The sequence below is a fragment of the Schistocerca piceifrons genome, chromosome 3 (genome assembly GCF_021461385.2).
Source record: "Schistocerca piceifrons isolate TAMUIC-IGC-003096 chromosome 3, iqSchPice1.1, whole genome shotgun sequence".
NCBI classification, from domain to species: Eukaryota; Metazoa; Arthropoda; class Insecta; order Orthoptera; family Acrididae; genus Schistocerca; species Schistocerca piceifrons.
The window spans coordinates 621,677,088-621,700,620 of record NC_060140.1 but is presented as its reverse complement, the minus strand read 5'-3'; the positions used below and the strand labels follow the sequence as shown (position 1 = coordinate 621,700,620).

At 37.5% G+C, this 23,533-nt stretch overlaps 1 protein-coding gene across 1 annotated transcript in view; it reads right to left on the bottom strand.

The window, feature by feature from the left end:
- Positions 1-23,533, bottom strand: part of LOC124788082 (MAP kinase-activating death domain protein) — a 593,942-nt gene that overhangs the window by 266,805 nt on the left and 303,604 nt on the right. Inside the window, exons 24-25 of the mRNA XM_047255179.1 lie at positions 14,706-14,864; positions 10,518-10,727 (exon numbers count right to left, since the gene is read on the bottom strand). Of these exons, the coding sequence (XP_047111135.1) occupies positions 10,518-10,727; positions 14,706-14,864 (369 nt within the window). The remainder of the gene's footprint in view (positions 1-10,517; positions 10,728-14,705; positions 14,865-23,533) is intronic.

Below are 23,533 nucleotides of genomic sequence, written 5' to 3'. Positions count from 1 at the left end.
CATCACAGCAGAGCTAGGAACTGCAGAGGAAAGTTGTGACTATGTGCTGGTCTGTGTGACAAGATCAGTTGGTAGACTGTTGCCCGTGAAAGGCAGAGATTTTAGTTTGACTCTTGGTACTACACACAGTTTGTCTGATGTGTTAGTGATATAATTAATTGTCTGAAATATATTTTGGTGAGGCACAACATGCAGGAATAACTCCGTGACCATAAGCAGTAATGGTATATATACATGATTTATATAGTAACACTGTAAGTATTATATGTTGAATAAGTTTTCCATGCTTGCATTTATTTCTTGTGCAATTACGAATAAAGTTCTTAGTTTTCATATATGAATGTTTTTACCATTTGTTCAATAAGTATGTTGTTACTCTTAACCCTCCAGCCACACGCAACACAAACTTGTGTGTACAGCTCCTTCCAGACAATTTCACAGGCACTGCTATTATCGCACCATATGTAATTTCTGCACTGTTTGCTCATTGGATGTCATGGTATTCACTCTGAATACTTTCTGTTACTCTGGAACACTATAGAATGGTATTTTCCTATCAAATCTTTTTCTGTTGCTCTCAAATATTGGAGGCCACCAAAACATCAGGAGTCATATTTTAAATGTTCTCCAGTCTCAGTCACATACTTACACATACATCTTTCATGCCAGCACTTTTCAAAACCATTTTCCCAAGCTTGTGTATGGAACCTTGCTTTAAGAGATAGAACATTCAGAAAAATTATCAATAAATTTCTTCTGCTTTTATAACATTGAATGAGATTTTGCATTTCCTGAATTATTTACATAAAATGGCAATAAAAAATCAACTATAAATTATTTTTTTTGTTTTCTTGTCACATTTCTTTAATTCTATCTTTACAACTATTCTGATTATGCCCAATGATTTTGTATGGAAAAATCGCATGCAGTTAGAGGGTAAAGTCCATCATTATAAAAGATGCTAGTTCAGTCAAATAAATCAGTAATATAGTTGATACAAAAATGTTATTTCTCTTTGGAAATCTTCAAATACATAATCAGGTTATGAGGCCAGGCATTTTGCGCTTGCCTGAGAGAACTGGACAAGTTATATCATGAGTAGTTACTCAGAAAACATTGTAAGACACCATTACTAGGCAAAATTTCATTATGCTGATCATGAGGTGCTCAGACAAAAAGTAGTCTACAATGGCTGAAGAGATGTCTTTGAGGCAAGTTGCAAAACTAGCCAGGAAGGATTATCAGGCCTAGAAACTCCAGATGAATGCAGTTCTGTTGTAATTGGAACACATGTTCAACTGACTAAAACAAATGATGCAGCTACGAAAACATGGATAAAAGAAATTGCCAAGTCTATGTACTTGATTTCCACATCAGCAAACACAAATCAAATGCAAAATCTGTTAGTTTGTGAGACAACACATGCAATGTGGAACAAACTGTTTCTCTTACACAAGCAACAATCAGAAGCAGATAAGTTAACATTAATGCAGTCTTTTCATTATCAGCAGATGAATATGAATGATTCAGTTATTTTGCAGCTAAAGCTGACAACCTGGCACTTCAGCTCCGAAATGTTGGAGAAATTGTGTCAGATGTAGCCATAATGACAAAAATCATCACATCATTTTTGTAAAAGTACAATGCGTTGTGAAATGACTAGACAATGATCAGTCGGATGTATGGATGATGGACAATGGACTGCCCATCACAGGATTTTTTGACAGGAGTGTGATCCACAATGGCAGAACACATATCACTTGGCGATAATAAAGTATGTGAAGCCACTGGAATTGTCAATGTAGAAACTGATGGCACATGAAGTGAAGCATGTCTCAAAAATGTATTGTATTTATTAGTTATTAAAAACAATTTGTTTAGTGTTGGGACATGTATTTCAAAGAAACTCACTACACAGAAGATGAAGTTATACAGAGTGTATACATGGATAAGAAAACCAAAATTCCTGAATTTCTCCCAGCTTTCCCAGTTAAAAATTCTTTTTTCCCTGGGTGAAAATTCACTTTTTCCCAGGTGAAACTACATTTTTTTTCCATTTAAGTGACAATATACTTTCAATAGTGAAGGTTTTATATACCAGCATAGAAATTCCTGGTACTTTAGGAAATGGAACCCGGCAAGAACCAACACTTTTGTAAAAATCCTTGATGTGCGGCAAGATTTATGGAGCATATTTTCATATTATTAAAGTATAAACACAAATTCCACCAAATACAGCACAACAGTTTCTGAAACTCTGAAATCTAGACTGTGACGTGCTTGTCAGCCAATTATAGCTCATGTCACACAATGTCGCCAGCTAATGGCAGAAGGTATTCAGCGTGATAGGATATCATATATAGTCAGCCAATAACAATGCCATTGGTAAGTAGTGTGAGCACACAAATGAGAAAAGTTAATGGTTTACATTAATATGCACACATATAGCTACAAGAAAAACTAAGTTTTCACATATAATTTTTATCAGTATGAGAGAATTAAAAGAAATATGAAAAAATAACCTTCAAACTTGTTCTTCTTTAGTACGTTACCCTTTAGGATATGAAACACAAATGTGTCAGCAAAATTTTAATTAATGGCATAAATGGCTGGTCTTTTGGGCCCAAAATTTTTCTAAGTCACTGTTAAATTTTGAATGACAATGTAATGCTCCATGATTAAAGAAACTGATCACACATTTTCGCACATATAATAATTCATCTTGCTTAGAAGGAAATTTACTTTGAAAGTAGTGCATCTCAAACCACCATTCGCATTATTTTCCCACCTCCTGTTTGAACCCCCCATGAACCATGGGCCTTGCCATTGGTGGGGAGGCTTGCGTGCCTCAGCGATACAGATGGCCGTACCGTAGGTGCAAGCACAACGGAGGGGTATCTGTTGAGAGGCCAGACAAACATGTGGTTCCTGGAGCAGCAGCCTTTTCAGTAGTTGCAGGGGCAACAGTCTGGATGATTGACTGATCTGGCCTTGTAACATTAACCAAAACGGCCTTGCTGTGCTGGTACTGCGAACGGCTGAAAGCAAGGGGAAACTACAGCCGTAATTTTTCCCGAGGACATGCAGCTTTACTGTATGATTAAATGATGATGGCGTCCTCTTGGGTAAAATATCCCAGAGGTAAAATAGTCCCCCATTCGGATCTCTGGGCGGGGACTACTCAAGAGGACGTCGTTATCAGGAGAAAGAAAACTGGCATTCTATGGATCGGAGCGTGGAATGTCAGATCCCTTAATCGGGCAGGTAGGTTAGAAAATTTAAAAAGGGAAATGGATAGGTTCCAGTTAGATATAGTGGGAATTAGTGAAGTTCGGTGGCAGGAGGAACAAGACTTCTGGTCAGGTGATTACAGGGTTATAAATACAAAATCAAATAGGGGTAATGCAGGAGTAGGTTTAATAATGAATAAAAAAATAGGAGTGCGGGTTAGCTACTACAAACAGCATAGTGAACGCATTATTGTGGCCAAGATAGACACAAAGCCCATGTCTACTACAGTAGTACAAGTTTATATGCCAACTAGCTCTGCAGATGATGAAGAAATTGATGAAATGTATGATGAGATAAAAGAAATTATTCAGGTAGTGAAGGGAGATGAAAATTTAATAGTCATGGGTGACTGGAATTCGTCAGTAGGAGAAGGGAGAGAAGGAAACACAGTAGGTGAATATGGATTGGGGGGAAGAAATGAAAGAGGAAGCCGCCTTGTAGAATTTTGCACAGAGCATAACTTAATCATAGCTAACACTTGGTTCAAGAATCATGAAAGAAGGTTGTATACCTGGAAGAATCCTGGAGATACTAAAAGGAATCAGATAGATTACATAATGGTAAGACAGAGATTCAGGAACCACGTTTTAAATTGTAAGACATTTCCAGGGGCAGATGTGGATTCTGACCACAATATATTGGTTATGAACTGCAGATTGAAACTGAAGAAACTGCAAAAACGCGGGAATTTAAGGAGATGGGACCTGGATAAACTGAAAGAACCAGAGGTTGTACAGAGTTTCAGGGAAAGCGTAAGGGAACAATTGACAGGAATGGGGAAAAGAAATACAGTAGAAGACGAATGGGTAGCTCTGAGGGATGAAGTAGTGAAGGCAGCAGAGGATCAAGCAGGTAAAAAGACGAGGGCTAATAGAAATCCTTGGGTAACAGAAGAAATATTGAATTTAATTGTTGAAAGGAGAAAATATAAAAATGCAGTAACTGAAGCAGGCAAAAAGGAATACAAACGTCTCAAAAATGAGATCGACAGGAAGTGCAAAATGGCTAAGCAGGGATGGCTAGAGGACAAATGTAAGGATGTAGAGGCTTGTCTCACTAGGGGTAAGATAGATACTGCCTACAGGAAAATTAAAGAGACCTTTGGAGGGAAGAGAACCACTTGTATGAATATCAAGAGCTCAGATGGCAACCCAGTTCTAAGCAAAGAAGGGAAGGCAGAAAGGTGGAAGGAGTATATAGAGGGTTTATACAAGGGCGATGTACTTGAGGACAATATTATGGAAATGGAAGAGGATGAAATGGGAGATAAGATACTGCGTGAAGAGTTTGACAGAGCACTGAAAGACCTGAGTCGAAACAAGGCCCCGGGAGTAGACAACATTCCATTAGAACTACTGATGGCCTTGGGAGAGCCAGTCAAGACAAAACTCTACCATCTGGTGAGCAAGATGTATGAGACAGGCGAAATACCCACAGACTTCAAGAAGAATATAATAATTCCAATCCCAAAGAAAGCAGGTGTTGACAGATGTGAAAATTACCGAACTATCAGTTTAATAAGTCACAGCTGCAAAATACTAACGCGAATTCTTTACAGACGAATGGAAAAACTGGTAGAAGCGGACCTTGGGGAAGATCAGTTTGGATTCCGTAGAAATGTTGGAACATGTGAGGCAATACTAACCTTACGACTTATCTTAGAAGAAAGATTAAGAAAAGGCAAATCTACGTTTCTAGCATTTGTAGACTTAGAGAAAGCTTTTGACAACGTTAACTGGAATACTCTCTTTCAAATTCTGAAGGTGGCAGGGGTAAAATACAGGGAGCGAAAGGCTATTTACAATTTGTACAGAAACCAGATGGCAGTTATAAGAGTCGAGGGGCATGAAAGGGAAGCAGTGGTTGGGAAAGGAGTGAGACAGGGTTGTAGCCTCTCCCCGATGTTATTCAATTTGTATATTGAGCAAGCAGTAAAGGAAACAAAAGAAAAATTCAGAGTAGGTATTAAAATCCATGGAGAAGAAATAAAAACTTTGAGGTTCACCGATGACATTGTAATTCTGTCAGAGACAGCAAAGGACTTGGAAGAGCAGTTGAACGGAATGGACAGTGTCTTGAAAGGGGGATATAAGATGAACATCAACAAAAGCAAAACGAGGATAATGGAATGTAGTCAAATTAAATCGGGTGATGCTGAGGGAATTAGATTAGGAAATGAGACACTTAAAGTAGTAAAGGAGTTTTGCTATTTAGGGAGTAAAATAACTGATGATGGTCGAAGTAGAGAGGATATAAAATGTAGACTGGTAATGGCAAGGAAGTCGTTTCTGAAGAAGAGAAATTTGTTAACATCGAGTATAGATTTAAGTGTCAGGAAGTCGTTTCTGAAAGTATTTGTATGGAGTGTAGCCATGTATGGAAGTGAAACATGGACGATAACCAGTTTGGACAGGAAGAGAATAGAAGCTTTCGAAATGTGGTGCTACAGAAGAATGCTGAAGCTAAGGTGGGTAGATCACGTAACTAATGAGGAGGTATTGAATAGGATTGGGGAGAAGAGAAGTTTGTGGCACAACTTGACTGGAAGAAGGGATCGGTTGGTAGGACATGTTTTGTGGCATCAAGGGATCACAAATTTAGCATTGGAGGGCAGCGTGGAGGGTAAAAATCGTAGAGGGAGACCAAGAGATCAATACACTAAGCAGATTCAGAAGGATGTAGGTTGCAGTAGGTACTGGAAGATGAAGAAGCTTGCACAGGATAGAGTAGCATGGAGAGCTGCATCAAACCAGTCTCAGGACTGAAGACCACAACAACAACACTCCTGTTTGAAATGTAAGCAGTTGTGATGAGACATTCATCAAAATGAAGGCCACAAGAAAGATGCTTTGAAAACAGTTCGATGTCATGAAGTGCTGCATAGCTGTGAAACATTTTGCTGTTGGCAGACACTTGTGTGTGCACTGTGTTTTGGTGTTGGAAATGGTGTATTTTCTTTGCAACCGAAGTTTTATTTTGGTTTATTCCCTCATTTATGTTTTATTGCTGCAATATTATTCTGCAGTAAAAGGCTAAAGTAAAATTCTTTGTTATTAACAGTCAAAATTTAAAAAAATACATGAGAACTGAAACAATGATAATTTCCCAGAATTCTAAAAAATTCCTGCATTTTTTCCAGATGTCTCCTAAATGAAAAAATCTCCAGGTTTTTCTGAGATTTTCTGGTTATCTCAGGGTGTATACACCCTATTATACTACTGCATGCAAAGAAATTGCAGTCCAATAATTTTAAAGTCATTAAAAATGAAAGTTGATGTCCCTCCCTTCCCTCCTCTCCTGAACACTGTCAGTTAAGCAATCAAATTGGCTTAAGTTCAACAATAAAAATACAATTTGTTCTACAAACCCAGGTGAATTTATCCATTTGGATGTCTGCAGTCCAATTTCTGATGAATAAGTCATGGTGCAAAGTTCTTTTGTCATATTTAAAGATGACTCAAATTGACATAGGGCCACTTATTTTCTCAGACACAAATTTAATTTCATTGATTGATTTCATTAAATAAAAGCCCTTTTGCTGAATATGTTCAGTCAAAGAATGAAAGTACTGCATGCAGACAGTAGTACTGGGTACATTAATTGTAACATGAAACAGCTTCTCAGAAACTTTGTAATCTAGCTGGAAGTGAGTGCTCCATACACAGTAGACCAGAATGCCAAATCTGAGCGAGACAACTGAATAACTGCTGAAAGCAAGTGCAAAACTCTTCTAAAGCCAAAACTCTTCTAACATTTCTATGATCAGAAGCAGTTAACACTACTGTCCGCATACTTAACAGGATTCCAAGAAAACACAATTTGCAGCAAACTTTACTTAAACTGTAGAGGAGACAAAAACCCTATGTTGAACATTTTGGTATCTTTCAACCTGATACTTTTGCTCAAGAGCCAAAATTATTTTGAAGAAAGTTCAATGCCAAAGTCAAAAAAGTTAAGCTTTGGGTACCAAGGACAGCTGACAAATTATTAATTTTTTGACCAACAATGCTGAAAGCTTTAGCATCCTCAGATGTCACACTCAATGGGGTGAGCAGCAGCACAACACCAGAAACTCAAGAAGATAAAGATCATAGATGATCTTGGGTGCTGAAGAAAAAGAATTAATGTCTCATGGCAAGTAAGCTCATTACAAGTAAGCAAAAAGAAAGAGCCTCCTCAAAACTATATAACAGTAACACAACAGCTAATGGAAGAGTCACCTAGTCAAGTCTGGTTGACATAACTACAAGCCACAAGTCAGCAAGACACGAAGCTGATTTCATCCAACATTATGCTCCAAATAGTTTCAAGGAAACAGTTTCTGGAACTGACTTGAAACACTGAAAAAAGGTTATTACTGAGAAACTGAAAGTTTACAAGGAGAACAAAACTAGGAAGATCATTACAAAAACCAGCAGCCAGCAACTTATTGACTCAAAGTGGGTGCTTGATAGAAATGGCAAGATAACTTGGTAGAAAACAAGGCTTTGTGGCACGGCTTCAAACAGGATGAGACCTCAACAGTTATAGTGTATGACATGTATGGAGTTTTCCTGGCAACTGTCACACACAAAGATTTAGAAATCAAACAGTTCAATATACTCACTTTATTTCTATATACAGCCTTGAAGAAGAAAGAAATATTGAATATTCATGTGGCTGGTATTGACACAAATAATCCTGCAGTCTGTAAGATTGAGAAATCACCAGATGGGCTCAAGCAGGCTGAAACAAAGTTCCTAAACATTCTTCTGCAGTTTAATTTTCAAGCAAATACAAGATGTTTCAAAAAGGACTTTACAACTTTAAAAATTCTTATAAATTTATTGAAAGAAGATATAGAGCTGGATTTAGTGTTATTTTGTAGGGAAACACATCAAGTTTTTTTACCTTAAACTAAAGACATTGTATGTGGTTTCCATTGGTTGTTCTGCTCACATCCCATCAGAAGGCAATCTCTTCCCAAACTTGCTATAACATTGCAGGTGTAGCTTGGTCAGTGGTAGTGGTGGTACAAATTCTTGCTCCAAGTTGAGGTAGAGAAGCCGACACAGGAAGTACAAACACAACATCCAATTGGCAAATCATGGCCAATCCGTTGACCTGGAAAGCGATCACTGAGAAAATCCCAGTCATCAGCCAGGTAGTGGGGTTGTGCACCATCTTGCATGAAGTAAACATTTCATTCTTGGTTATCCTCATCAATCTGGGGTATCAAAAATTGTTGTGACATATCCAGGTACACTATCCCATTGATGGTTCTCTCATGGAAAAACAAGGGGCTATACATTTTGTTCTTGCTCAATGTACAAAAAATGTTCATTTTAGGGCTATCATGAACATGTTGCATTGTTTGATGTGGATTTTCTCTGCTCCAAATCCTACAGTTCCGTGTGTTAACATTGCCACTTAAGTGAGAAGTCAACTCCTCAGAAAGCATGATTTTTTCCAAGAAGTAGTCATCCTCATGTATCGATTTAACATATCCGCACAGAAGTTCATGTGAGCAATTTTATCAGTGTCTTTTATTGTTTATACAACATCAAGTTTGCGAGATGAAGACCGGCTAGATTTTGTAGGGCTGTAGACAAAATGTTGTCTCACTTGCTCAACAACATCATCAGATGTGCCTTTCCCATGTCTTACGGAGCACCCTGTTTCTACAAAACATATATGCCGCTCATTAGTTGTAGGCCTACTAGGAGGATCTTTAGCATAGTTGGTATGGAAATAATGCTGAACTGTTGTCAGCGACTTTGATTCTTCAAACCAAAACCACAGCTAGCATGCTCAGGTCCAGTGAAGGTAGCCATCTCTAATGCAACTGCTGCTAGTGTTCATTATGGTCCAATTTGGCACTAGCAAACTATGCGAGATAAAACTTGATGTATTTCTCTACAAATTGACACAACACACTCACCTCTGTAGGTACTGTGAATTAATTTATATGAATTTTGAAAATTGTAAAGTCCATTTTGAAACACCCTGTAATGCTGACCCATGTTTAGCACATTGAACAATCAGTGGTGAAGCTGATATGTTAGCATTCGTCATTTGGATCTGTAGCTCCTTGTGTTTACTTTGTTTGCAGCTAAAATGTTAGCATTATTTGTAGATGATGAGTTTATCATATCAAAACCAAGCAAATTGATTCATGAAGTTGTCACATCCCTAGAAGAAACTTCTTTGTATTAAATCAGAGATTTTCATTATTTTGTGGGAGAGGAAACCAAGAAAGATTATGTAGTACAGAAAATGTTGACACATTAACACACATACATGAGATGAAGAATTGAAAATTTTGGAGTGGATTTATTACCTGCTGAAAAACAACCTAAGATTGAGAATATACCTTACCTTAAGTTTCTGTCTGTTATCTCATGACTAGATATTTTGTTTGCAGTGAACAGTGTAAGCAGGTTTTTGAGCAATCATAACAATGCAGGCTGGCAAGCAGTAAAGAGGATTTTCTGGTATTTGATCGAAACAGAAGATTATGGGACAGAGTCATCAGCAGCAGTAGTGAAGTACAATTAGCAGGTTTTTCTGATGATGTTTATGTAAATGGTCTTATTTTACAAAAATCAGCAACAAGATTTGTATTTCTTTTGGCAGGCAAACTAGTAAGCTCGGTTGCCCAGAGGCAAAAAATTGTTGCTTTGTGTAGAGCCAAATCCGAATGCTCAGCCACTTCTATTACTGCAAAACAAGAAATCTGGCTGAGAAAAATTACCCAATGGTCTAGGGATCGAGTCTGAAAAACATTAAAAGTTGACAGCCAGAGCACTACTTGACTATCAAGAAATTCTGAATATTGAAAGTGCACCAAACATATTGATTTTCAGTACGATTTTCTGCACAAGAAGTTTGAAACAAAGAGATAAAAGCAGAATAGGTACTTGCCAAAGAATAACTCACTGATATGTTTGCCAAAGCATTAACCAAAGAGAGATTTATTTATCTGCATGTTAAAACTTGTAAACAGATTAACAAAATCAATAAAACAGTGGGAGCATAGAGTTTACAGGGATATACACTCATTTACTTTGTTCATTATATGTGTTCTTAGTCTTAAGTCAGTCATTGTTAAGGATGCTACTTCAGCCAAAGAGATCAGTAATTTAGTTGTTACAAGGACATTATTCTCTCTCTGCAACTCTCTCTCCACAACTCACCATAATGTACAATTTAAAATATTTATTTAAAGAATGGAAAATTCCACTTGCCTGTGACATCGCAGCGGTACTGCTAGCAGCAAGATCCATCCCTGGAGCTTCCGATAAATCTTTTGTCCAGTAGTGTGTATGTGCAATCTCCAGCACTTGAAATGCTGAAGCCATGCCACCCAAACCATAGTTTGAATATGTTTGCTCCAAGCCATATATCACAGCTTGTAGTGTTTTCAACATGCCTTTCCAGACAGCTCGACTGACGCACTGTACGAGAGTTACATTCAAAAGCAATTGGTCTAAGATATTTCTTTTACCAATAAAAACATAATAATTTCTATAACATTTAACACTAAAAAGTTAGACGTTATACAGAATACTAAATACTCTGATTCACTGACCAAAAATCATTATAAAAATCATACTGGAGGGCTGTTGATTTCACTGTTATGTTATAGCTCTGAAAAGCAATGTCATCTTATAGACCACTTTCTAAGTGGCACTTTGATATGGCTGTCTCTCCATTTCCATCCCAATTGCACTGCTTTCTTCATACTAAGTTACACACTCTTTACTATCAATATGTGTGCTATAAATATTGAGTGTTCAGTTGGATATTTATCAAGCTATGAACTATTTGTTATTTTTTATTTGGTCATAGCTGAAATGAGGTAGTTTTTCTGTGGCATTCTGTGGCCTTGCCTGTCCACTCCCACTTGACATTCTCACCTACTCCATGCAACAGAACACCTTACCTCAGTAGAACTGCAGCACTGTGATAATGCATCTGTGCATGTTTAGGTGTGTTTGTTGGTTTTTGTTTGTTGCCACATATGAATTTACAGAATATTCCATCAGTACTTGGATGTATAAAGACATATTAAAAACTGAAATGCACAGTACTGATGTTCCACAACATATACACATCAAAAAACGTTTTTCATCACCTCGGTTCCAAGAGTTCCAGATCCTGTACAGAAAACTGGAATAGAGATCAATATAAACATCATTTCTGTCCTTTTTATTGCTCATGAAAACCACACATTGTATGTTGTACTCCCATAGAGTGAGACCTGCAGAGGTGGCGGTCCAGATTGCTGTACACACTGGTGCCTCTAATACCCAGTAGCATGTCCTCTCGCATTGATGCATGCCTGTATTTGTTGTGGCATACTATCCATGAGTTCACCAAGGCACTGTTCATCCAGATTGTCCCACTCCTCAACAGCAATTCAGCATAGATCCCTCCGAATGGTTGGTGGGTCACGTTGTCCATAAACAGGCCTTTTCAATCTATCCCAGGCATGTTGAATAGGGTTCATGTCTGGAGAACATGCTGGTCACTCTAGTTGAGCGATGTCATTACCCTGAAGGAAGTCATTCACAAGATGTGCATCATGGGGGCACGAATTGTCATCCATGAAGATGAATGTCTCAGCAATATGCTGCTGATATGGTCACACTACTGGTCAGAGGATGGCATTCATGTATTGTACAGCCATTACAATGCCTTCCATATCCACCAGCAGCGTACGTCAGCCCCACATAATGCCACCCCAAAACATCAGGGAACCTCCACCTTGCTGCACTCACTGGTCAGTGTGTCCAAAGTGTTCATCCTGGCCAAGTTGCCTCCAAACATGTCTCCGACAATTGTCTGGTTGAAGGCATATGGGATACTCATCGGTTAAGAGAATGTGATGCCAATTCATGTTGTTGGACCAATCTGGACCATGCTGCATCGTGTCATGGTTACAAAGATGGACCTCACCATGGACATCGGGAGTGAACTTGCACATCTCATAGCCTATTGTGCACAATTTGATTTGTAACACGATGTCCCGTGGCTGCACGAAAAGTGTTATTCAAAATGGTGGCATTGCTGTCAGAGTTCCTCTGAGCCAGAATCCATAGGTAGCAGTCTCCACTGCAGTAGTAGCCCTTGGTTGGCCTGAGCACAGCATCTCATTGACAGTTCCTGACTCTCTGTATCTCCTCCATGTCCAAACAATGTCGCTTTGGTTCACTCTGAGATGCATGGACACTTCCCTTGTTCAGAGCCCTTCCTGGCACAAAGTAACAATACGGACATGACCAAACCATGGCATTGACCATCTAGGCATGGTTGAACTACAGACAACAAGAGCCCTCTGTCCAATAGGCACTGCTCATGCATGGTCGTTTACATCTTTGGGTGGGTTTAGTGACATGTTTGAATAGTCAAAGGGACCGTGTCTGTGATACAATATCTACAGTCAACATCTACCTTCAGGAGTTCTGGGAACCGAAGTGATGCAAAACTTTTTTCGATGTGTGTATTTTGTAATTTGCTATGAACTGGTTTTTGGCTTTTAAGCAATGAGTTCAGTCTGGTTTAAGTACTTGCTCAAGCACTACATTTTTCAATAGTAATTATAAACCACTAGTGCTGAAGTCCCATCAAATAGAAAGACTTGCACCATGTCGGCGAACAACCCCAGATGGGGTATCCTGGCCAATAACACCAAATGATCATTTCATTTCATATGAAGTACTTGCTTCTGTATCACTATCTGTATAGAATTAACTTATTTTGGTATTGCTTTGCCATATGCCATAGTGCATACATACCACATAAAGTAAATAACATCACATACTTTAGATGGAATTCATACAGCCATTTCCCAGTACCTTTACTTTTTATTGGTTTTTTAAGTTAATAATAAAAATAATTTTCAGTTATATCACAATACTTGACAGGTAAATAATGTCCATGTAGACTTTGCCTCCTTGTCTACGTTCAGGGCGAAATTCTGCTTTCTGGTGTGGCAGTCACCATCTGCATCCATCTCAATTGAAGATTCCTGTTACCTCCATATTGAGTATGAGTTTTCATTGTAAAGACACTTTTATTCTTAAGCCATGTATGTAACTATCAGTCTGTAATGAATATCAGTGTGGTCATGCGCGTATTAGTCTGGAAGGAGATACAATGCAGCTTCTTAATACGAACTGAGACAGCTACGTGAGTTTTTCATTTTTATATCAATGAAGCACTTTATTGCTAAATTTACACAGTTAAACTGTTCCTAACTAATGCAGATCCCAACAGGTGCTTCACTTTGTTAATTTATACATTCATCTATTCCACTTCCCTGAAAGTTCTCCTTCACAATGAATGAATGAACAAGATGTCTGTCATTTCAAGAAGTAAAAGTGTTTCCTAAATCTATTCCATCATCTGCTGGAGTACAAAGTAAATCTGAAGGGAAGCACCATTAAGCATGAAAAATTATTTCAGAATAACTGAGCTGATTACAAATCTCATAGGGTGAAGTTGATGCTGTGATTCAGTTTTGGCACATGAAACAAAAAACAGCTCATAAAATTCAGAACCTATTTTTGCCATCTGTGGAAAGTAAGTTACATATGGACAACATGTGCCAAAACTGTACCATGAATTTTGAGAAGAAAGAAGTGATATTCAACACAGAGTGGACATGTGCCAGTGGTCATGTGTGTGAGAGTTATGCTGGCTACTGAGGCAGTCCAGCCTCACAAGTGTCAGTGGTCACGTGTGTGTGTTTCTTACTTTAGAAGAAGGCCTTTTGTCCAAAAGCTCATATGTATAGCAGTCTTTTTGTTATGCCTGCCTGTGACTCAATGCCTCCTCTATATGGTGAATATGTGGATGGACATGGGTGGGATAGTAAGTAGTGATATTTCACGAACTACACCAAATTGACGCAAAAATATTTCATTCAGAAATTTTAGTAAGCTTTGTATCTTTATTTTTCTGGTAATTCTTGGATTTTAAAGAGTCAGTAATCAAGATTCACTATTTAACAACAGCTTGAAAATGTGTATGGAGTGATCTGTGTTTCTTAGAGGAACTTCCAGGTAAGTAGTGTGTTGAAATGATAGATCACTATGAAACAAAAACCTATATATTACCTGTGATTCCATCAAAAACTATTCAGTATTTTGTACATAGTACAAACACTCACAGGAAAGTAAAAATTAATTGAGTTAACATGTACTGTTGTTTCTCCAAACTTTTATATGAACACACTCACACACACACACACACACACACACACACACATGCGCGTGCATGCACGCACACATATGATCAAACACACACACACACACACACACACACACACACACACACACACACACACACACACACAGGCAGCGTAGTTTCACTGTATAAGTAAAAAAAGTATAATTGTTTATGACAGTAAGAAGTAAAAATATGCTTACAACATCATCAATGTGATCATCAGGACTGATTTTTCTCTCCAGAGTACGATTCAACTTGCTCACTACAAAGTTTCTGTAGCTCTCATCCTCCATAAGCTTTTTCAGGCGATTTAATTTTAACCATCCAACACCTTCCCCATCTAAAACTTGATTCACAACCTGAAACACAATTCTTAACTGAAGTAAGATACAAACTATAAATATTATCTAATGCTTACAAAGAAACACAGGAAGACTAGTCAAATTTTCCCAATCGAAGAACATTTTAATGAGTTATCATTTTCTGCACAATTATGTATACAAGACACAATGATAAAAATAACTGATTAATCAAGTAAACAAATTTGTACAATTATAATCTGTATTTTTCTTAGAAGTGAAGCATGGTACCACAATATAGTTGCTATAGTATTAATGTGAAATAAAAGTATGTTGAATAACAGTGATAACATTCTGAAAATATAGCTGTCATTGACAGGCTTAAAATATTCCTTCATTAATTTATTGTTTATTTAGCCCGACCAAATTAGGGATGTCAGACCCTCTCCTACATCAGACCAGGAAACTTATTTCAGAAAGACATTTTAGTCAATCCAGTGGCAATGAGTGTGGCACAATTTTTTTTCATTCAGAGAATTTGTGATGCTTGCAGACTCTGTTACAACTAAAATAAAGTGAAGCGAACCATTTCACTATGAATTTCTTGTATTCATTTATCTGGCTGACCTCAGAGTCTCAAATTTTAGAACAACTAATTTTTCTCGTATTTTCATATCCTTTCTGTTCAATATTACTTCAGTTAATTAGGTTCTGGGGGTGGTAGTTACCATTGTGATGCTTAATGCCCAGAATTTACATGATTGGAAAATTGGGAGCTTTTTTTGGTGGTTTAATCTAGCCATATTATGTGTCCAGATGGGCATTAATGCCTGGTGATGACAGAGTCCATGTATGTGAGAGTTGTGCACGTATGAATGTGTGTGTTTCTATATCTGAAGAAGGGCTCTGTCTAGTAGCTAATAACATCTAATGTACCTTTCTGCCACTCCACACTTCCTTCTACGTGGTGAGTAGCAATCAATCCCGTTTCATATTGTTAATACTATGTGCGATCTCTTCTCCTGTTTTCAAGACTACACAATCAAATTTTAATATTTAGAATTATAATTTCACTAGGTGGGTTCGTTTACTTCCATATTACCACTACTGGAATGAACTTGTTCAATGTTCAAGTAGAGTGTCCCTGAAGAAAATGAGATGCAAAGGACTGAAGTTCATTAATAAGTTACAACATAATAAATATCCTTGTGCCTTCCACTCTAAAAAGGGAGGGTGCTCAAGTGCGTGTGAGCTATGCTTGGATGGATGGATGTGTCTTTCTTACATTTAAAGAAGGTATTTTGGCCAAAAGCTCACATTTATAGCAGTCTTTTTGTTGTGCCTGTCTGCGACTCAAAATCTCTACATGGTGAGTAGCAATCTACCATTTTTGTAACATTATTATTTTTCTATTAGTTAGGTAACATTCAGATACATATTCCCAAGATACTGATGGTGGAACAATGACCAACACAATACTGGAAAATTATATGTTTCTGTCTACAGTTGCAGTTGATTTATTTTTGCCTAATGGCTACTGATTTTGGCACACAGTACCATCTTCGGGTCACCCTATAATAAAAAAAAGTCTATTATATATATAGTTGCAATAACAATGTGTAATAAATTGACAACAAATTATCCTGTATGACAGCAAAGAAACTGTATATGGCGTGACGTTAAAATTCACAGGCTGCCCCTTACCCATGGCATGCAGTCATCATGCTCATTTCCCAAGTAATGTTTCAAATATTAAAATAAAAGGTCACTCTTCAGCTTTAAATAGATGTTAATTGTGACCAGCAATGATAAGAGTGCCCCCTATGTATAGTGTTTTATTACTTTTTTTACCCTTAAAAAAAGTGACTGTGTAAAAAGATGTCTAAAAATAGCATAAAATTTGAAATTAAGAAATGCCTGACAAAATAGTCCCCACTACAATAAGACATTAAAAGCAAAATAGTACATGTGTTTAGCCAAGTTTACATTTGCCATTATATACAGTTTATGGTACTATAAAACATCAATGTGTGCAATGTGTGCAGATGGGCATTAATGCCTGGTGATGACAGAGGCCATGTATGTGAGAGTTGTGCACGTATGAATGTGTGTGTTTCTGTATCTGAAGAAGGGCTCTGTCTAGTAGCTAATAACATCTAATGTACCTTTCTGCCACTCCACACTTCCTTCTGTGTGGTGAAACATTTTGTATTTAAGCAAGTTCATCATAGTAACACCTTTTTAAACCAAAAATACAAAACTATTTTTATTGAAAATAAATCAAGAATCCAGAGGGAATAGTGGCACAATGTGGCTACATATTGTTACTTTGCAACCATCAGTTGATGATCTTTGTCTGCATCTACAGTTTCATTATACCTAGTCTAATATATCCCACTGTTTACTTTATTTAAATTACTGACGTAAAGATGATAGGGGCTCTAGCACTATGGTACTTTAAAACATTTGACTTACTATTTGAAGCTGTACACCAATAAAAAATAATAAGTTTTTAAAATATAATGTAACTGGATAGATAAAAAATCTACTCACCAAGCTGTAGCACAACTTATATATAAAGGTATTTAAATTTGCAAGCTTTTGGAGTCAGTGGCTCCTTCTTCTAACAGAAGGGTTGAAGAGAAAGAAGAGAGCTGAAGGGAAAGAACTCATGAAGTTTAGGAAATGGGAAGAGTTCAGAAAAAGTACCCCAGAACCACAGGTCATGGGACACTTACCAGATGGGGTGAGAAGGAAAGACTGATTGTTGGGGACTGCACAGGATGAGATTTGAAAACCTGACAGCATGACAGTTGTAGCCCCGGTGCCTGTTTCGCGACATGTGCCACCTGCATTCTTCTGTCAGGCACCAGTTTCTCAGAACTCCACAGATGGGAACTGGCATTACATGTCCTTGTTTTTTGCCAGCCACCTGGCCTTAATTTACATTAATTTCTTTGGTCTCAGCATTTTTTTACAGTAATTATTCCTTTCTTCACTCCCTTTTAGATTTCTATATCTTTCATCATCTGACCAGTCTCCTCTCTCCTCTCTACCACCTCTACCTATACAATGAACTTAGATTTCCTTTCTTATTAACTCATACACAATGATTTGGCAGTAATCTTTGTATTGTGTATTACCGTATCTTTCATCTTTAAGCCCTCAGGTTTTCAAATCTTATCCAGTGCAGTCCCCAGCAATAATGCTGCCTTGTAAGTTTGCTTTGACGCAGTGTTCTGTGTGACTTTTCAGAACTCTCCCTGTTTCCTAAACCTCAATTGTCCTCCATCTCTCTTCCTTCATCTCCAAGCCTTCTGCCAAAAGAAGGAGCCATGGGCTCTCAAAGCTTGCAAATATAGATATCTTTGTATGTGTGTTCTCCTGCCACAGCTTGATGAGTAGATTTTTTACCTATCCAACAAGTCATAGGTGCACAAGGTAACTATGGACTCAAAATCGTCTCATCACTTATACATCACTGCCAGGTTGAGAGCATAATAATTGGACTACAGTGCCACAAAAGGATAATTTTCAGAGTGTGGCATGTACTTTTTGTGATCCTTCCTGATCACCTAATATCAAAGCTGATTAATGCATCCTTTCACAGCTGCATATTACCTACGAGGAGGGTTACCACTGCCATGGCTGGTCGGTGAGCTATGACACAGTGTGGAGAAGGCTTGATGCAGCACCCCTGAGAGCACCAGCATACATGTGGACACTGCTTGGACAAACATGAAACTGGAGATGCAGCCATTGATCAATTCACGGTTGCAGAGTAATACATAGCCATACTGCGGCACTATACCCTCTTGATACTTCGTTTCTTTTCAATAAAAATAATTTTGTATTTTTAATATAAAATGCTATTATTATGACAACACTTGCTTGATTTAAAAATCATGGTCTTATCGATACTTTATAGTGGTGTAAGCTATGCACAGCAAGGTCAGCAAAAGTCTGAAAAGCTTGCAACGGGTCAAGGGTAGATTGTGCTGAGAAATAATTGTTAAGAAAAAAAATTCGATACACTGCATCATTTCTGAGTTAATTGGCACTGAAGTTAGCCTATCAGGCCATAGTATATGCAAATTCAAGCAGCCTCCCATGTATAATTAGTGTCAGTTGTTCTCATAGCATAGACCATAACATAGGACGCTGCTCAGCCTTTGGCTCAGGTCCGAGCCTCACTAGAGTCCCATGTCCAATTTTTGTATCACTCTCTTGTTTAATTTTAGAAAACCAAATGAAGAACGCATTTTGTGACACAGTTTCTGGCGGGCCATTTGAATTTGTGAGGGCAGCAGCCTGATTGGCTAATTTCCATACAAATTAACTTAGAAATGACACAGCATATTAAGGTTACACTATACACCATATGTTTGCCATCATGAGAATAATATTTTGTAAATTTCTCACACATTATTGTTGTAATTATGTAATGGAATTTTTTGATCGTAGTATGGCCTGATGACAGTACTGTGTACCAAAACCAGTCCCAGTAAGCGAAACTAAGTGACTATAGAGCAAAAACATGCATGTTTTCAACATTCAGATTGTAGCAATCCGAGGGAATTGTTTTCTTCTTCAGACTGGCAGTATTACTGCTAATGAATCTCTCAGTACAAGTTTTTGTTGATACTTGCATAATTAACAGCTCTTTTTGGGCTTCTTTTATCCTACTGGATAATTACGAGTACTTTCAGTAAGCTGTTTATATGAAAACATGTGCATTCTGAAAAAAACTAGATGTTTTTAATTTCAACTTAAAACGAAAGCAGACAAAAATAATTATTAATGTCAATATAAATTATATTTTACAATAATACATGACACTATTTTCTTAATATACAAAATTAATGTTACAGTTTATATTTTCATGCTAATGTCCTTATTGATAGCCTATCTTTGGTAGGTGTGTATCTTTCATTTTGGAAGCACGGAAGATCTTTGTTCGATAGTGATGTATTGGACAATATGAGGCTAGCGTCCTTGTCACATGGGACTTGTTGATTTTCAGGGGTGGACAGTTGCTGGAGTCTACAGAAGAAAGTTTAATTATGATGAGAATGGAATGTATCATCCGTGTAAAAAGTACATGAAGAGATTTTTGTTGGTTTGAATACAGCCAAAAACAAATCCTGTGTTTCATTCAAGCAACTGATAAAAAAGCTGGACCATTATTAACACCTAGTTAACACAAGAAACGAACCTCGAGACAATGATGGTAAAGTTAAGTATCTGCAATCATTTATTGAATGTATCCCATGCCAAAAATGTAGTCCTCTTAGTAGCTTTTCACATTGGCTAATAGAATGAGAACAAACATTGCAAACTGATCGTAAAATACCTTTGGAAGCTTTTAGAGCCCAGAATCATTTGGCATTTTCAGTTACAAGTAGACAAACGCCAAACATCAGTAAAATAGTTACAAGATTTCAATACATCTGATATCAATACAGCTGATATTAGCCAATATCCATTACATGTTCTGACTTTCTTCAAACTGATCCTGAACTAATGCACCTGTTTGTGTTGTGAGGCAAGATGTGAGCACTTTTTGGAAAGAATGTAAGTCTTTTAAATAAATAAAAAAACCTATTGGTTTGGAAGAGGGGGAGGGATGGCAGTTGAAGTTCCCTGTCTTTTACTTATTTTATCCTTAATTGCATTTACTGTTACTAAGTTGTGTCCATCACTCTTCAAAACCTGTGACAACAGTGATATAACTCCATTGAAGACACCAACTGCAGAAACATCAGTGCTACATGATGCTTCATCCAAAGAGTCTCAATATTTTCAGCAAATGACACTTGCAACTCTGACATTTAGCATTTAATGAATTTTTACAACCTGGCTGCTATGGTTAACTTCTCCATGAGAGTTATAGATAACTGCAGAAGTCTTATAAATAATATTTTTATTGACAAGAATAGAACAAACAGTAAGTCATAAATGGTCTGCCTTATCATGATGGCCAACAGCTTAAGGTCAACAATATCAACGTGTTTAACAGAGTTTCCCACACCTATCAGTCCTTTAGATGTATAAACACTGAAACTTTTTCAGTCATTTGTCACAGGTTGATTAGGATTCAGTGTATAGGATAACTAATGTAAATGACAAATATATTTTTTTTTCTTAAATGAAATCAGGTCTATATCTGAAATGACTTTTCCAAAAAGAACTGTGGGGAAGAACATTAAGATTTCTTCCAGGAAACCATGGATTACTGAATGAACTAAAATTTCTTGCAACACTAAGAGAGAAATAAATGCCTCATTAAGAGCATCAAACAACCACCTTCAAAGATCCTATAATAAATTGCACTGTGAAGTTTTAAAAAGAGTGATAAATAAATCCAGAAGCTAACATATTAAATCTGAAATTGATAACTCTAGGAACAAATCACAAAGACAGAGTGAAGAAGAACAATTAGAATGAAAATACCATATAGGTAAACTATAACGACAAGGTGATACATAATCCTGTATCAATTTCTAACATATTTAACAACCACTTCTTGTTTGCAGTGTAATATGTGGGCTGTAAGGGCTCATTAAATATGACCATTAATTGATTAGAACGAAGTGACCACAACTTACATGACCCAATTTGTGTAGCTCCAGTCACTATTAGTTAAGTCAAAAATATAATAATGGCCTTAATATCACAGAAATTGTCAACATTTCATCCAAAATTATAAAGCACTATAGCAGTTATGTATGTCAAGTCCTGTGTCACTTTTTCGATGAATCTTTGCAGCTGGGTGTTGTCTCACAGAGAGTAAAGTTTAATATAATAGAGGGAAACATTCCACGCGGGAAAAATTATATATAAAAACAAAGATGAGGTGACTTACCGAACGAAAGCGCTGGCAGGTCGATAGACACACAAACAAACACAAACATACACACAAAATTCAAGCTTTCGCAACAAACTGTTGCCTCATCAGGAAAGAGGGAAGGAGAGGGGAAGACAAAAGGAAGTGGGTTTTAAGGGAGAGGGTAAGGAGTCATTCCAATCCCGGGAGCGGAAAGACTTACCTTAGGGGGAAAAAAGGACAGGTATACACTCGCACTCACGCACATATCCATCCACACATACAGACACAAGCAGACATTGTCTTTTAAATATGTCTGCTTGTGTCTGTATGTGTGGATGGATATGTGCGTGAGTGCGAGTGTATACCTGTCCTTTTTTCCCCCTAAGGTAAGTCTTTCCGCTCCCGGGATTGGAATGACTCCTTACCCTCTCCCTTAAAACCCACTTCCTTTCGTCTTCCCCTCTCCTTTCCTCTTTCCTGATGAGGCAACAGTTTGTTGCGAAAGCTTGAATTTCGTGTGTATGTTTGTGTTTGTTTGTGTGTCTATCGACCTGCCAGCGCTTTCGTTCGGTAAGTCACCTCATCTTTGTTTTTATACAGAGTAAAGTTTGCTATAGTAACACGGTTTTTAAGAAGAGTGACAAAACTAATGCATCCAACTACCATCCAATATCTCTGATAAGATGCTTCTCGAAAATATTAGAGAAACTAATGTATAACAGAATTGTAGACAATGTCCTCAACAAAAACCAATTTGGCTTCCAAAAAAACAAATCAACACAGCAGGCTATTTTCTATGTAACAAATGAAATTCTTAAGTCAATAAATAACAAAATGTCAACTACTGGAATTTACTGTGACTTGTCACAGGCCTTTGACTGTGTAGACCACAACATACTCTTAGGGAAGGCTGATTTCTATCATTTGAATGGTAGCACCAGGAGGTGGATTGAATTACACCTATACAGTAGGTAGCAAAAGGTGATACTAACTGATGTGATGGCTGTCCTGTTTCACCTGTCTGGGGCACACTGAAATGTGAAGTACCACAATGCTCCTTTTGGGTGTTTCTTATCTTCATCAACAATCTCTCACATTGAACAAACACTGAGACAGGTATACACTCGCACACACGCACATATCCATCCACACATACAGACACAAGCAGACATATATGTCTGCTTGTGTCTGTATGTGTGGATGGATATGTGCGTGTGTGCGAGTGTATACCTGTCCTTTTTTCCCCCTAAGGTAAGTCTTTCCGCTCCCGGGATTGGAATGACTCCTTACCCTCTCCCTTAAAACCCACTTCCTTTCGTCTTCCCCTCTCCTTCCCTCTTTCCTGATGAGGCAACAGTTTGTTGCGAAAGCTTGAATTTTGTGTGTATGTTTGTGTTTGTTTGTGTGTCTATCGACCTGCCAGCGCTTTTGTTCGGTAAGTCACCTCATCTTTGTTTTTATATATAATTTTTCCCACGTGGAATGTTTCCTTCCATTATATAGATTAACTCTAAATATTGATAAAACTCAATATATGCAATCTCATGCATCTAGACAAGAAAATGAAGCAATCCACTTGCACTGTGATAACCACAATATATTACTTTGTGAATCTGCAATGTTTCTGAGCATTCGAATTGATCACAAGTTAAATTGGTCCAGGTATATTTACACCTACAAAGAAGACTCAGTGCAGCAACTTATGACCTACATGTAATTATCCCAGTTGGTTATAAGAACGCTATCAAAGCAGCTTATTCCATCTATTTTCATTCTATCATGTCATATGGTATAATTTTTTGATATAGTCAACCTTTGGCCAAAAAAATCTTTATTGCTCATAAGACAGCAGTTAGAATCATGAGTGGCATTCATCCAAGATATTCTTCCATAAGCTCCA